Source organism: Polypterus senegalus, chromosome 14 (assembly GCF_016835505.1).
Source record: "Polypterus senegalus isolate Bchr_013 chromosome 14, ASM1683550v1, whole genome shotgun sequence".
Taxonomy (NCBI): Eukaryota; Metazoa; Chordata; class Cladistia; order Polypteriformes; family Polypteridae; genus Polypterus; species Polypterus senegalus.
Genome location: NC_053167.1, coordinates 126,176,197 through 126,190,657, shown reverse-complemented (window position 1 = coordinate 126,190,657; position 14,461 = coordinate 126,176,197). Strand labels below are relative to the sequence as shown.

Below are 14,461 nucleotides of genomic sequence, written 5' to 3'. Positions count from 1 at the left end.
CTCTTAGGAGCACACCTATTGATTTGCAGTAAGAAAATGAACCCTTATAGCCTATTTCTGCACATTGGGAGCTAACCAGAGTACCCAGAGACAATCCAACAGCTTACAGTGGATGTGTGACGGTTGACTAACACTTCACCCTGTCTAAAAAAGACCTTGAATAAAAGTGATACACAGATGCCTATATGGCAGCCTTTATGCTTATCGCATGTATCTAATCGACATGCTATGTCTGTTCAGCGAGCTGTTCCCATTCAAAGTTTTCCTATCATTTCTTCCGTTATTAAGAAGAGGACAGGTGCTTTCAGAAAGAGGAGAAAACAGTAATCACAGCAGTAGCATGCCTAATTTAATTGAGGAATGCAAAATAAGCTAACAGTGTCAATTACACATAAGTCAGGGTTAAAGAATTTTTGTAATCCTGTGGCTGCTCTACAAGAATCACTTGATTTGATCCAGAAGCTGCTGTAGCCATAGAAAACTGTTAGGAAAAAAAACAAAAAAACTCTAAGATAATAGCCATCTGGATACGGCATGCAACAATATGGTGAAAACAGACTGAAAGCAAGAAAATATTTTTAAAAAATCTCATTTCAAAATAAGTAATTAACTCCTAGTTGTCATGACCAGCACATTATGTAGAAAAACAAAAATAAAAGTTGTGAAATCTTAATAGTAAAAGTGAAACAAACAAAGACAAGAGCACAAAGTATTGAAAAGACCCAGCAGGCCTTACTGCTAAAGAGAAGAAGGAGCTAAACACAATAAGTCTATGTCAAATTTACAAGAGCTTGGCCATTCGCTTGATTTGACACAGTCACCACGAGTACTTGCCTACATTAAACAGCTTCTAAATGAGTATTAAAGCACCACAAGGTACAAAACAACGAAAAAGTTAAAACCTTAACAAACAAATAAAAGGAATAATAAAACCATATGCTCAAATATTTTAAAAATATTTGAAAAACTACAGGCAAAATAGAAAAATGTGTTTCAAAACTGAATTGAATTTACAGTTTATAAATCACCATCCTTTGAACTCTGCCTTCATACTATGATCAAACTCTTTGACATTACACATGGATCCTGGGACCATGCCCATATGTGGCAGCCATCTGGTAAGGGGTACAAGACCATCACGACTAATAATGTTGTCACACAGGGGTAAGTAGGTTAAGTAGGTTGTATCAAATTTTTTTTTTACATGAATGCCCAGACCCAGAGTTTCCCAGCAGGACATTGCCCAAAGCATTACCCTCTCTCTTCCGGCTTGTCTTCTTTCCATTGTAAATCCTGGTGCCATTTCTTCCCCAGGTAAACAATGCAGATGTACCCAGTCATCCAAATGATGCAACAGAAAATGAGAATCATCAAACCAGGTGACTTTTTTCTATTCATCTAAGGTCCAGTTAGGAATCTTGCATTCCCATAATAAGCATTTCAAGTAGTGGACAGGGGTTAGCATGGGTACTCTAACTAACCTGTGACTATGCATTGCTACATGCAGAAGGGTTTGATGCACACTGGGTGTCATAACACATTACTCCCATAACCATCATTAAGATTACGTACAATTTGTTATATATTATCCTCTCTCTTGGTTTCTACCAGACAGGATAGCCGTCAGTGACCGCTAAAAAGTAAACTTGACTTAAAATCAAACAATATAAGATTTCCACTTGGACAAAGCAAAAAGAATAATAAACTAAATTAACCAAGATGACAAAAACAAAGTACAAAACTCACTTAATTGGTTGCAGAACCTTCCACGAGTTAATTAAGCTACTATAATGTTATCGGGTTGAGAACTGAAGGTTCCCAAAGTCCTGCTTTCTCCCACATTGCTAGATTTACAACTTTCTATTTGAAAAAAAATGTTAAACATCTGTGCCCCCTGTGCTGTCACAGAACAATTTATTTCAAAGCAACAGATGGCAAAATGTTTGCGCTAATCCCATTATATATTTTGCATACTTCTGCCAGGTCACCTCCTAATCTCTCCATGCTTCTCTTCTTTTTCCTCATAATTCATTCTAATTAGTCCTGGAATAAATCTGATTGCTCTTCTCTAGAGTATCATTAACACTACTAAACCTATTGTTTTCTGCAAAAAAGGGGACATTGACAAAGAACTAAAAACCTTGAACACTAAGCAAAGTCAAGACCACAGTGGCTAAATGTCAGAAAGCTAAACTCCTTCAGTAATTCAGTGAGCATCCTGACCTAACTCTAGTTGGAAATCCACAGAAGGACATGCAGAGTGTCTTCATCAATGTTCTCTTCAAAAAATGAATGGTTTTGTAGGGAAGCACGAGCAAAACCAACATAGTTCTGCTACACTGGGACAAATATCCTAAATGGAATTATATCTGCTATTGAAGCAGGAATCACTTTCATGAAGTAACACACGGATGTGAACACTTGCGATATCTGGCCAAGTGTCAATTTTTATAAATTTTTTGCAAATCTAAGCATTTTCTTTTCACATGGCAGTTATTCATAAAAAAGGTTTAACTTAGCCAACTTGTCATATTGCAAAAGTATAAAGACATGAACTGTATATACTTCTAGCAGTTTGAAGACCATGAATTGCATACAGTATTGCTAATTCTAAAGAACATTATTATCTTCTTCTATTATACGCTACCGTGGCTGTTCGTTTGTCTGTCCAGGATTTTAAATCAACTGTAGCTCACAAACTGTTTGACCGATTCTCCTGAAATGTGGTACACATATACCTGTACTACGTGATGTCTACTATCCATTTTCGGGGTGAAGATTGACCTCCAAGGTTATTCCTCTTTTAATTTTTATTTTATTTTATTGTAGAATCAACTCCCGGCAGATATCAGAAGGGCGTCACATGCGTATGGGCGCCATTCTCATTCCCTCCCAGCTTCGTCGTTACTTTCCCTAACTCTTCATATCTTAAATCATTCTTGAGGCAGATTGAAGACTTAAGTGCCAGCTTAAGTGAAAAATTAAGGAAATCGTACTTAGTTATTCCAACACAAACACTGACTTAATCAGTTTAATGCGAAAAGAACAGAAGAAGCAGGCCATTAGGGTGGAGAAAAGAACAGCAGCTCAGGAAGCAGCAAGCGCATCAACCTCTGAACAAACGAATGCTAAACGTACAGAGAAAGGGGGTGAAAACTATAAGTCAGGTATATTCACTGCACGTGCCACTACTGGTATAGTATAACTGGAAAAAGGGTTAATTATTTAATTTGCTTTTTCAAACTGCTATGTACAAGGTACAAAGAGATGATTCTTCTTCTCTTTAGCAGGACCAGAAATGTTCTCTCCAACCATCCAATTTGCAATTTAACTTCTTTCCTTAAACATATAGCTGGAGTAACAGCCTAACTCTGCAGGATCTGGTGGAAGACAGAACTGAAAATTGGATTAGATGTCAGTCAGTCAATTACAGGGCACACCTACACACATAAAAGTTGCAATTAAAGTAACCAATTACCCAAACAAGCAACTACAAAATGTGGGAGGAAATTGAACTACCCAGAAAAAACAACAGAGAAGGTGCCAACTCCATTACGACAGTGCCTAGACAAACAATTGGGCCCATACTCCTGAAACTGTGCAGTAACACCAAAAACTTGTGTTTCCTGCCAGGTCAGGCCAGGTTGCGGCCCATGCAATGGTACAGTGCGTTGCCACACCCACCACACACGAATAAACACCTCGGGATCCTGGTTGGCAACCCCCCAGGCAGACATGCGGTCCAGTCCCACCCCCGGGAATGATCATCTATCTGCCACAGCCATGTGCTGTGCGGGCACCCCATTGACCTGTTCCAGCCATTTGGGTACTCAACAATGAGGATCCTGTGAACCGGATCATCTGTGGAGAATTGTCTATTTCCTTGCCACAGATAATGTTTAATGCTCATTGATATTAATTTGTTTGCTACAAATTTGTTCTATTTAGAATTCTGAAACATTCATCATGTTGCATTCGATGGTGTCTAGGGGACCTCATGTATAAATGGTGCGTACGCACAAAAATGCTGTATAAGAACGTTTCCACGTTCAAATCGCGATGTATAAAACCTAAACTTGGCATAAAGCCACGCACATTTTCATGGTAGCTCCATCCCTGTCGTACGCAAGTTCTCCATTCGGTTTTGCAAATTGGTGGCAACCAGCGTCAAAGCAATGCTACTGTTCCAGTGTGGTTTATCTTTCTTTTTTAGATTCACATCCCTGATGCGGCTTTAGAAATACACTGAAATTAACCGCATATTGTTTATTAGTTTAATCCATCTGATTGTAATTAACCAGTAACAATATAACAGTCCACAGAATAGTCAAACTATTCTAAATACCATAGCTGCTTTAGCGTTGTTACTCTCACTGCACTTTCTTCTTCTTTCAGCTGTTCCCGTTACGGGTTGCCACAGCTGATCATCTTTTTCCGTAATACTCTCACTGCACCACTCTGAGTATTTATATCACTGTATCTGAGTGGGGAATGACAGATGTATAGCAGCTGATCGGAAAGAGAATTATCGATATACAGCATCAAGCACACGCTGCCTCAGCCACTCTGTCTATTGAACTGCTCTCATACGGCAAATGCTTTAGAGCCTTTCCTGTATGGAACTCGCGGTTCAGAAAGAGTTTCATCCCAAGGACTATAAACGCACTCAATCAGTCAATCAATCAAGTGCTCCTTGTAGAACTGTTTGTACTTTTAAGTACAATTACCTCGCTGTAAACTTGTGATACAGTTATAATATTGCACAACCTGAGCCATTTTATAAAGCGTACATTTACATATGATGACGATATCATTTATAAGATGAAATGTAGCAAAATATGTTTATTATATTATATAGATAGAACTTTAACTTCATTTAAATAATCTATATTTTTAATAATTAAACATGTGAGGACACAGTACCGCAGCGCTAGCGAGGAGCTGGCGCTCTGTTCGCAGATTGTTCCTGCCTCGCGCTGTATTCTTGCTGGGGCTGACACGACACTGGAAGAATAGATGGATAGAATAATTAAACATGTACTATGAAGATATTTCAATGTTCTTTAAAAGTTCTGAAGAATCGGCATTCTAAGCTTACAGATGGCTTAACATCTACTACAGAGCTGATTGTGTGGCAACTGGGAATTTGGAGAAAGAAAAGTAAGGACAGGAATTGGAGGTTAGTACATTTGAAAGAGACAGTACTGATGCAATAAATGATTTCATCGAAGGCCGTGCACAGCGCACCAAGCATCTTGCGTGAGACATGAACAATCACTGCGCCACCGTGTTCCCATGTTTAATAACATGCTTTAACTCCTATCATCAGGAAAATGATATCAAGTATACATCTCAGTATTTAAATTATTCAGAGAGCTGTAATATCACAAATGTAATGGATTCTGTGTCCTGTCGGAGGAAGAGAAACAAGAAGCATGTAGTGATTCACACACACAGAGCATATAGAAGATCAAATATAAAACAAAGCATTTAACGGGCTAATTTAGTTACGATGGGGTTTGAGATACTAGTAAATTAAACGATTTTAAGGTGAAGTTTATGATGTTCTACTGTAATAACAAAATAAACTATGTGATTAAAGTGGAAATTCTGAAATTAAAGTTGACATTTCGTGCTTTTTTCCCCACTGTGTGCCTATTTTTTTTTCTCTGTACCCTAATAAGCTTTCATATGACACTCATATGGTGGGCTACGACTCTCCTTTTCATGCCAACTTTGATATCTGACAACTTCTTTTTTATTTCAGGCACTGTGTGACTTTGTGAACTTGAGCATTCTGTTTTCTCCGACACTCTATGTCACTCGATCAACTTCCTTTTGTTGTTTATACCACTGTTTAAACCAATAAATAGTACGTTTTTGCTTTCCTCCACTTGGTATTCGCTGAAATTCTTCTATTTCCCCTCGTGCTTTTGCCATTGCCTTTTCACAGAACACTGAGCTTAATGGCTATTTATGCTGATTTGCATATTCAAAGAGGCGTAATTCTGGGAGGAGTTGAGGTGGGGCAGCAGGCGCTTGCACATACGTTACTTTTCATATTGACCGGGATTTATGTAGCGGAAGAACGTGGAAGTTGGTGAACGCACAGATTTATGCATCTGGATTTTTTTGTGTGTAAGCACATTTCCACTTTTGTCCATACACCATGTTAGAGTGTGAATTCTACGCACGCCGTTATGCATGAGGCCTGAGGTGATCTGCCACTTCACCTAACAACAACAACAATTTATTCTTATACTAGGGGGTTTGCCCCCTGCTCGCTTCGCTCGCCAACTTTCCCAGCCTGCGCTATGCGCCAGCCACTTTGCATCTCTGCTGCTTGCGTTGTGAAGAGGGGGACTGAACACACCCCATGGAGACACGGTCGCTCCTACAACACCCCCTCTTAAACGGTGATACAATGAGAAACAAATAGAGGGTTTTTTTTACCTCCTCTTTGCTGCTGTTGCTACTGTCGTCGTCGTGCCACATGATCTGCATCTCACGCGGCGCTTCATACATTTAAAAGCCTGTACAGCAGCTGTCCTACTCTTTGTCTTTTATTTCCAGCCCCAGGCGTGGTTAAATCTCTTGGCACAAAGTCTCGTCTCGGGACGCGAGTTCTTTATATTTTTTAGCTTATAATTTAAAAACGGAATAAGAATCTGAAAATCTAACAACATCACATTAAAGCTTGATAAATTCTGAAAAGAATGATATCAAACATATATATATGTAGGTTTTAAAATAAGCCAGATTTAAAGCGTGACAAAAATGTCACATTAAATCGTTGCACTTTTAGGCTTAGGATTTTATAGAGTAGAAAGCCCAAAATCACACAAGAAATACTTCAACGGGCTTTAACAGAGCCTGTTTTTTGACAGCCCCCTAGGCCTGACTCCATAAGAAGACAAGTAAAAACTCCCAAAAAAAAAAAAAAAACTTGTACGGGAAAAAAAAAATGGAGAAACCGTAGGAAAGGCAATCAGAGAGAGACCCCCTTCCAGGTAGGTAGGGCATGCAATGGGCGTCCAACAAATGACATAAATACAACACCCAAAACAGAACATAAGTAATCCACTTCACAGAGCTAGATGGACAATCTAATACTACTATAGGGTTCAGGGTTCAAGGTTATATTTATTTGTTCTTCCAATCCACATATAGCACTGCACAAAACTGTGTCGCCCAACCTGATTATGAGCAAGAACAGATCACAAAAATAGACAAGAAAAACAAAAAGAATACCAAGCTCAAACAACAGAGAATTACCAACGTATTGTATGGATGAGTTATATATTGTGCTATATTAACAAACTAGGACTGTATTGTTTAAGAGTCTAATGAATGGAGGGATGAAACTTTTATGAAATCTGTTAGTTCTGCACTGTATACTTCAGAATCACTTGCCAGAGGGCACAAGGGTAAATAGTGGAGGTGAGTGTGGTCTTTCATAATGTTGGTGACCTTGTTTTGGCAGCGTTTGTGATAAGAGTTCCTGTATGGGAGGGACAGATGTCCCAATGACTTTCTCCATTGCTCTTACCACTCTTTACAGTGGCAGTATAGTCCCCATACCAGAGAGAGATGTAGGTAGTCAATGTACTCTTTATACTTTCTCGTGGAAAGAGGTGTTGGTGAGTGGAGGATGGCAAGCTCTTCTAATGCGCCACAGGAAGTGCAGTCGTCTCTGTCCTCTCTTCACTAAAGAGGAGGTGTGTTGGGTCCAGGAGAAATCAATTATTATCTCGAGCTCAATGAATGTTGCAGTTTTAACTGACTCCACATTCAAAGCCGTGAACAGGGAGGAGAAAGTGAGTGACATGGTTCTTTCTGAAGTCGATGGTGATTTCCTTGGCTTTATTAATAATTATCCTGGATAAAAAACAAACATCCAGGCCTTTAATGACCTCTTGGGCACAGTCATCAGCAGTGTGTCTGTCTGTGGAGACAGTGTCGACCTCACAGAGAGGTTTACTTACGTAGGCAGTGACATTCGTGTCTATGTTGACTCTTCCAATGAAGTCAGTAGATGGACTGGGAGAGCTTGGAGGCATTATGAGGGGTGTGTGGTTCTCCCAATATCTCTGCAAAAGGACAAAGGTCCAAGCCTTTAGAGTCCTGGTGCTTCCTGTCTTGCTATATGTTTGCGAGACATGGATTCTATCCGGTGACCCGAGACGAAGACTGGACTCCTTTGGTACGGTGTCTCTTCGGAGAATCCTTGGGTACTGCTGGTTTGGCTTTGTGTTGCTCATGGAGTCCCGAATGAGGCACATTACCTGCATTGTGAGGGAGCATCAGATACGGCACTAATGCCATGTGGCACAATTCCCCAAGGGTGATCTGGCTCGCAGGATCGTCATTGTTGAGGACCAGAGCAGCTGGACCAGGCCAAGGGGACGCCCACGTAACACTTGGCGACGGCAGATGGAGGGTTATTTCTGGAGGGTGCGACTGGACCGCGTGTCTGCCTGGAGGATTGCCAACCAGGATTCCAAGCTGTTTCATCATGTGGTTGGTGTGTCAATGCGCTGTACAAGTGTATACTCCCCACCCTGACCCGGCCAGACCTGATTAATATTCAGGGTCCGGTTATTGTTATTGCACCAGTCCACAAGAGGTCTGATCTTCTCTCTGGACGCCATCTCATCACCAACACAGATGGGGCCTATCATTGTTGTATTGCCCATGAACTTAGTGATTTGGTGTGTGCTGTACCTGGTGCAACTGTCTATCTTATGATGATAGTAAATTACAAAACCACCTGCAAATTTAACTGTTGTAAATTGATCTCAGGACAGCATGAAAGATGAATGATTGGCACAGTGACTTCAGAGCTCTATGGCTTGAATTCCAGGCCAGTCATTGTCCCTGTGAAGTTTGTACAATCTCCCCATGTGCATGCAAAGTTTTCTCCATGGAATCTGGTTTTCCTCCTCACAGTGCTCCCACTATGTTGCCCTAACATGCGAGTTTAAATTGGCCTGTATGTGTAAATGAGGGTGTGTATTTGTGTGTGCCTTACAATGGACTGATGACACATCAGGGATGGTTCTTACATTGTGCCCTGTGCTTGCAATATATCCGCTGGCACTGGATGACCCTATAACTGGATAAGTAGGGTTTTAAAGTAGATTGATGGGGGAAAGTTTCTTAGTCCTTTATACAAATTATATAGAAAAACAAATTTTGTTGACAATTTTTTAACCTATCATTTCTGCAGTTAAGAAGTCATTTTTACTGAGAATGCTATTACTAAAATGTTAATGGGTTATTAGCCATTAAGATAAGAACACAACCAGCTACCTCTAAATAGATACATCCTATAATAAATCTGAAATAAAAGACAAAGTGTAATTTTGCTTTTAAATTTCTAATATATAAAGAAAACATTAAAGTAGAAGTTTGGAAAATAATATATTTGCACAGTGCACCATGGGCTAACAACCATGAAGATAATCTTTCTTTTTTTTCCTTATGCATTTGCTTGCTCTTTCTCTCTCACGATAATAATCTATGATACATTATACTTCTTTTGGCTCTGGCTTAAGGGAAAGCACATGCTACCAACCTCACATGTGTTAAAGCTCGGGTGGAAAAGTACTGAACTCACTTGGCAAACTGAAAGATGTCGAAGACAAATTTTTCCATTTTGATTCCATTTGGTTTGTCGGGTTTGATTAGCTGTCCTTGAGCATCCACATACGGGATTTTCTTCTGTGCCACATGATGTTGCAGCTGAGGCTCATATATTCTGGAAAAAAAGAAATAAATAAAAATCCAAACAGTTTTAAACACATGAAAATTAAATTAGCAGCTCTGAAACCATTCTGCAGTGAGGCAGTGATGAATTCATTTTACAGATACAAATCTAGCTAACTGTCAGGCAAATTGCATACCTAACCACTGTGGGAGGATAATTTTTTTGTGGAGGATGCATACGAAACTAGAATAAATTTAACTTGAAAATTGCAGGTTTCGTTGTTTCAAGACGTGAAGGTAAATCCAGGAAAACCCCATAAGAATGTATACTATTTCAGAATGGAAACTTGCATAGGGGCTGAATGCAGCCTTCTGTATTTCCTAGAGGATTTCATAGAGTAGCAACTGACGGTTAGCTGCCTGGACTAATGCAAAAAACACATAATGGAGGTTGTTAACTTAATAAGCAGAACCACTCCCATTACAGGCTTTGAGGCATTCCTAATATAAATCTAAAGAAGAAAGCTTTCATGTGACACCTCATTATAGTCATGATTCCCTCTACTTTATTGAAACATGGAAGCCTCTGGCAATTAAATCTTTTTTTTTAATCGGAGAATTCATATAAAAGCAGGATTACACTGCACTCTCGCTGTTTAAATGTTTGTTATTTAATTTTTTTTTTCTTTTACAATTCCTTACCTGTTATTTTTTTACTTCACCTTGGTAAGGGCAGAACAACCTTGACCACAGCCCAAATCTCAGGCAGGTCTACTTCACACTGCACAAGACTAGCAGCTAACAATGGACCAAGGCAAACAACTTAAGTTCCCAGCACACATTACAATTAACATTGCAACGTCCAGATATAATCCATCTTCCATTATCCAACCCGCTATATCCTAACTACAGGGTCACGGGGGTCTGCTGGAGCCAATCCCAGTCAACACAGGGGGCAAGGTAGGAAACAAACCCTGGGCAGGGTGCCAGCCCACCGCAGGGCACCAAATATAATTGTTCTGTCAAAACCCACAAAACAACTAGTCATGACTGAACTCATCGTGGCCTGGGAGGATCACATGGAGGAGGTATATGAGAGGACCTTTTTTGAAGCACCGGGAACTTCTGGAACAGTGCCGGAGACAAGGATTGTGACCTCACAGCCTGCCTGTGGAAGTGGTTTGCAGGGGCTTGGCTGGCCACTTGATCTGTAGAGCATTCACTCTGCTCTGCATCACAGGGGTCACAAAGACGTGAGCCACTAAATACATCATGGAAGCCACATAAAGAGCCTACAGATGGCTCTAGATAAAGAGGGATGAACCAGGACCACTGCTATTGAGGCACAATGCGAGGACTGATCACCTCCGGTTGGGTCGTCTGGACAAGGGTGTTTGATGTTGTGTGACCTGAAACACCCAATGACCCCAAGAAACTTCACCGTGCGCCCCAGGACAAACAAAGATCAAGATCTAAATGAAGATCTATTTAGCTAATTTAAAGCACAACAATTTGTTTAGTTTGAATGTCTGTGTTTTGAGGTCTGACTGCAGTACTACAGTCTTCAGTAGTATAAGCCTGGAGGAGATTCTTAATGCAATGCCTATGTTTTAGCTGTCTCTCTACTGCCATCTAGTGCTTCTTCTTCTAATTCATTCGCGGACAAACAAAGATCAAGACCCAAATGAAGATTATATATATATGTGTTGGGCTGGCGCCCTGCCCAGGGTATATATATATATATTGTGGCGGGCGTCCATTTATATTCAGGGGGTGCAATACCTCGCCCTGGATGCTAGATGGCCACATTCCTGGCTTGGGGTGGTGCCTCAGTTTCCCGCAGGACTCCATGCGAATTGGAGTTGGGTGCAGCCCTGTTGGGTCCTGGTGCTGCAGCTGGGATCCCTGAGCCCATATGGGCAGCGCATTCACCACACTTGGTCAACCACCTGGGGCATTTCCGGGTGGACTATAAAAGGGCCCAGCAATCACCACTCAGTGGCCAGAGTCGGGTGGAAGGTGGACGAAGCTAGGAGGAGGAGTGGTGGTAAAGAAGAAGAAGAAAGTGTGTGGTTGTTTGGTGGTGCTTTGGGGACTGTATTGTGGCTGGGGGACATGGGGAAGATGTGCCCTCCAGCTGAAGAAAAATAAATAGATTATTTATTTTACATGTACCTCCATGTCCATCTGTGTCGGATCAAGCATCTATATAGTGCCTTTGTTACAATATATAAATATATATACAGAGACAGAGAGAGAGAGAAAATATTATGAGAGGGTCAAAATTTTACTGCCGAGTTTTGGTCTGATTTACTCATTTTAGACATCATTGCTGGAATGATGTATGTCTGAGTCTGTGTATATGTCTGCAGGTTAAGATGTGAGCCTGGACACATGGTAATTCAAAAATCTGTCACTTGATTCAAATTAAACTTTTCTGAGCTTTTAGTAAAGTACAAATTCTGGAAGCCTACTTACTTTTGAGCAAAACCTAAAGTACTGTATATGTTGCGCTACAGAGATAATGATGTTGCTTGTTTTGCAAACGTTTGTGCCAAACGTTTCCGCACATTTGGGAAAGGAGACTATCCATTTTTGCAAGACATTAAATTGCCATTTTATTCAACATAATTGAATATCTCGATGTGGTAAAATCACAGCTTTATGAAGACAAGGTCAAGGGATGGATAATTTTTTTCAGTTGCAGATAGTTGTAGACTGAATGAAATTAGTAGAATTTCTTGATTCACCCAAAGTTACCAGATACAAAAACTCACAGTGTACGCAGTGAAAGAGTGCCAGTGAAAAAAAAAATTAGATGTCATTGAAACGGTTAACCTGATGAGTTTTATTTGGCCTCATCTACATTTTCTAACATTATAGCTAATTATTATGCCTCATTACCAAATAATGTATACGGACAATCTCAGGGTTGATTTATTCCACCAATATGGTCCTAGACTTTCAAGCAGCATTCGACAGACAAATGAATGTTTAGTCCTTATACTCTTAAAAGATATTGTAAAATGTACAATACCAGAAAACAGGCACCATTTCAGAATTCGAATTTTAGTAATCAAGGGGTAACTACTTACTCATGTGCATTCCAGTCTTCAAAAAAACTTTTATTACAACCATTTTTTAAATCTGAACTCTTGAAAATTACAATGATCTACATCCAGTCTTCAGTGTCTTTGTGGCAAAACAGACCATAATTATGTAAAATAAGAGTCATGCCTTTCTCTAGCCACACCTATGATCCCTCTTCTAGTTTGTTGTTGCCTTCTTGTTTTTTGATTTCTTTAACTTTTTTTTTTTTTTTAACAATGCCCTCACCTGCTCATTTTGCTACTTTTTGCATTTGCGCAATCGCAGCCCTCACTGGGTCTCTGCTTTCACTACTTAGGCACCTTTCAATATTAAATTCCTCTCCTAACAACATCTCCAGATGCATCTGTGCTCTCCTACTCCGCTGAGGCCTCTTCAAGTGTTCGTGAATGGCTGACTGCCCGGCGGCCTGTTAAACAAGGATATACAGGAGGGTGTAAAGATCCATTGTGGATTGGGCTTTGTATACAGAGATGCAAATTCAAATGCCTGGATTTTAACTTAGATTGACTGGGTTTGATCTTTTAAAAAAAAACCAAAAAAAAAAAACAATGTGCCCAGTGTTTCCTGGCCTTGCATGTGACCTGCACTTCAACGTAACCTGTAATCATTTAAATAGATCCTCTTAGACACAAATTATTGTTTCATTTGTAATAGCTGTAGTGAATAAGTTTGTCTTCTGTCTGGCCTGACTGATTATCTGGTTAAGTCATACTTTTCCAGAACTATATCCGGACACCAGGGCAAAGTAATGAAATGCACAGAAACTTATAATTTGCAATAATTATAGAAAGTCACATTTATATCCTTTAAATTAGACACTGCCAAACACTCATCCACACTAATTAAATGAAACTAAGAGAACATTAACCAAGATGGGATAAGGACACTTAGAAACTCACTTGAGAACAACTGCCTATTGTTGTCATAGTAAACCAGAAAAAAATAGAAACAAAAGAAGAAACAATATAGGGCTGGGATGTAAAAGAGAACTTACTGTACAATATTTTTAAGGAAGGCCATGCTGAAAAAGTGATTGCAAATGTTTCCAGCGTTGAACATTAAACGGCCATCAGCACTGCGCTTTTCGGCTGTCGCCAGAGTGATCTCACTGTATTCCACAACTTGATAACGTCCATCCACTTTGCACACAACTCCAACAGGCTCGGTGGGGTTAGTCTTTTCTACCACCTTGTTATAAGAGAAAAAAAAAACAAAAACACCAATATATTAGTTGTAATAAAGAATATCTAAGTAACACCCCTATTTTAAAATTTTCTAATTTTGAAATAGAGCATCAGATTTTGCTATATCTAATGTTCTACCAAAGGAGCTCAAATGCTATGTACTGCAAGTAAACTAGATTAAACTCCAATCAATATTTATTTATTTACTTCACATTATGGAGGCTTTGAGGCTAAGGACCTGCTGTGGTATGCGGGAAGGCTGCTGGTTCAAATCCCTGTTACTGCCAAAAAGAGATCCTACTCTGCTAGGCCCTTGAGCAAGGCCCTTAATGGCGGAGTGGTGGCTCTGAGGCTAGGGATCTGCACTGGTAATCGGAAGGTTGCTGGTTCAAATCCCATAAATGCCAATAGGGACTCTGCACTGTTGGGCCCTTGAACAAGGCCCTTAACCTGCAATT

At 40.0% G+C, this 14,461-nt stretch overlaps 1 protein-coding gene across 2 annotated transcripts in view; it reads right to left on the bottom strand.

Moving 5' to 3' along the window:
* Window positions 1-14,461, bottom strand: part of uap1 (UDP-N-acetylglucosamine pyrophosphorylase 1) — a 118,499-nt gene that overhangs the window by 33,118 nt on the left and 70,920 nt on the right. For both annotated transcript variants that reach the window (XM_039734771.1, XM_039734769.1), the window contains exons 6-7: window positions 13,814-14,007; window positions 9,620-9,760 (exon numbers count right to left, since the gene is read on the bottom strand). In XM_039734771.1, the coding sequence (XP_039590705.1) occupies window positions 9,620-9,760; window positions 13,814-14,007 (335 nt within the window). The remainder of the gene's footprint in view (window positions 1-9,619; window positions 9,761-13,813; window positions 14,008-14,461) is intronic.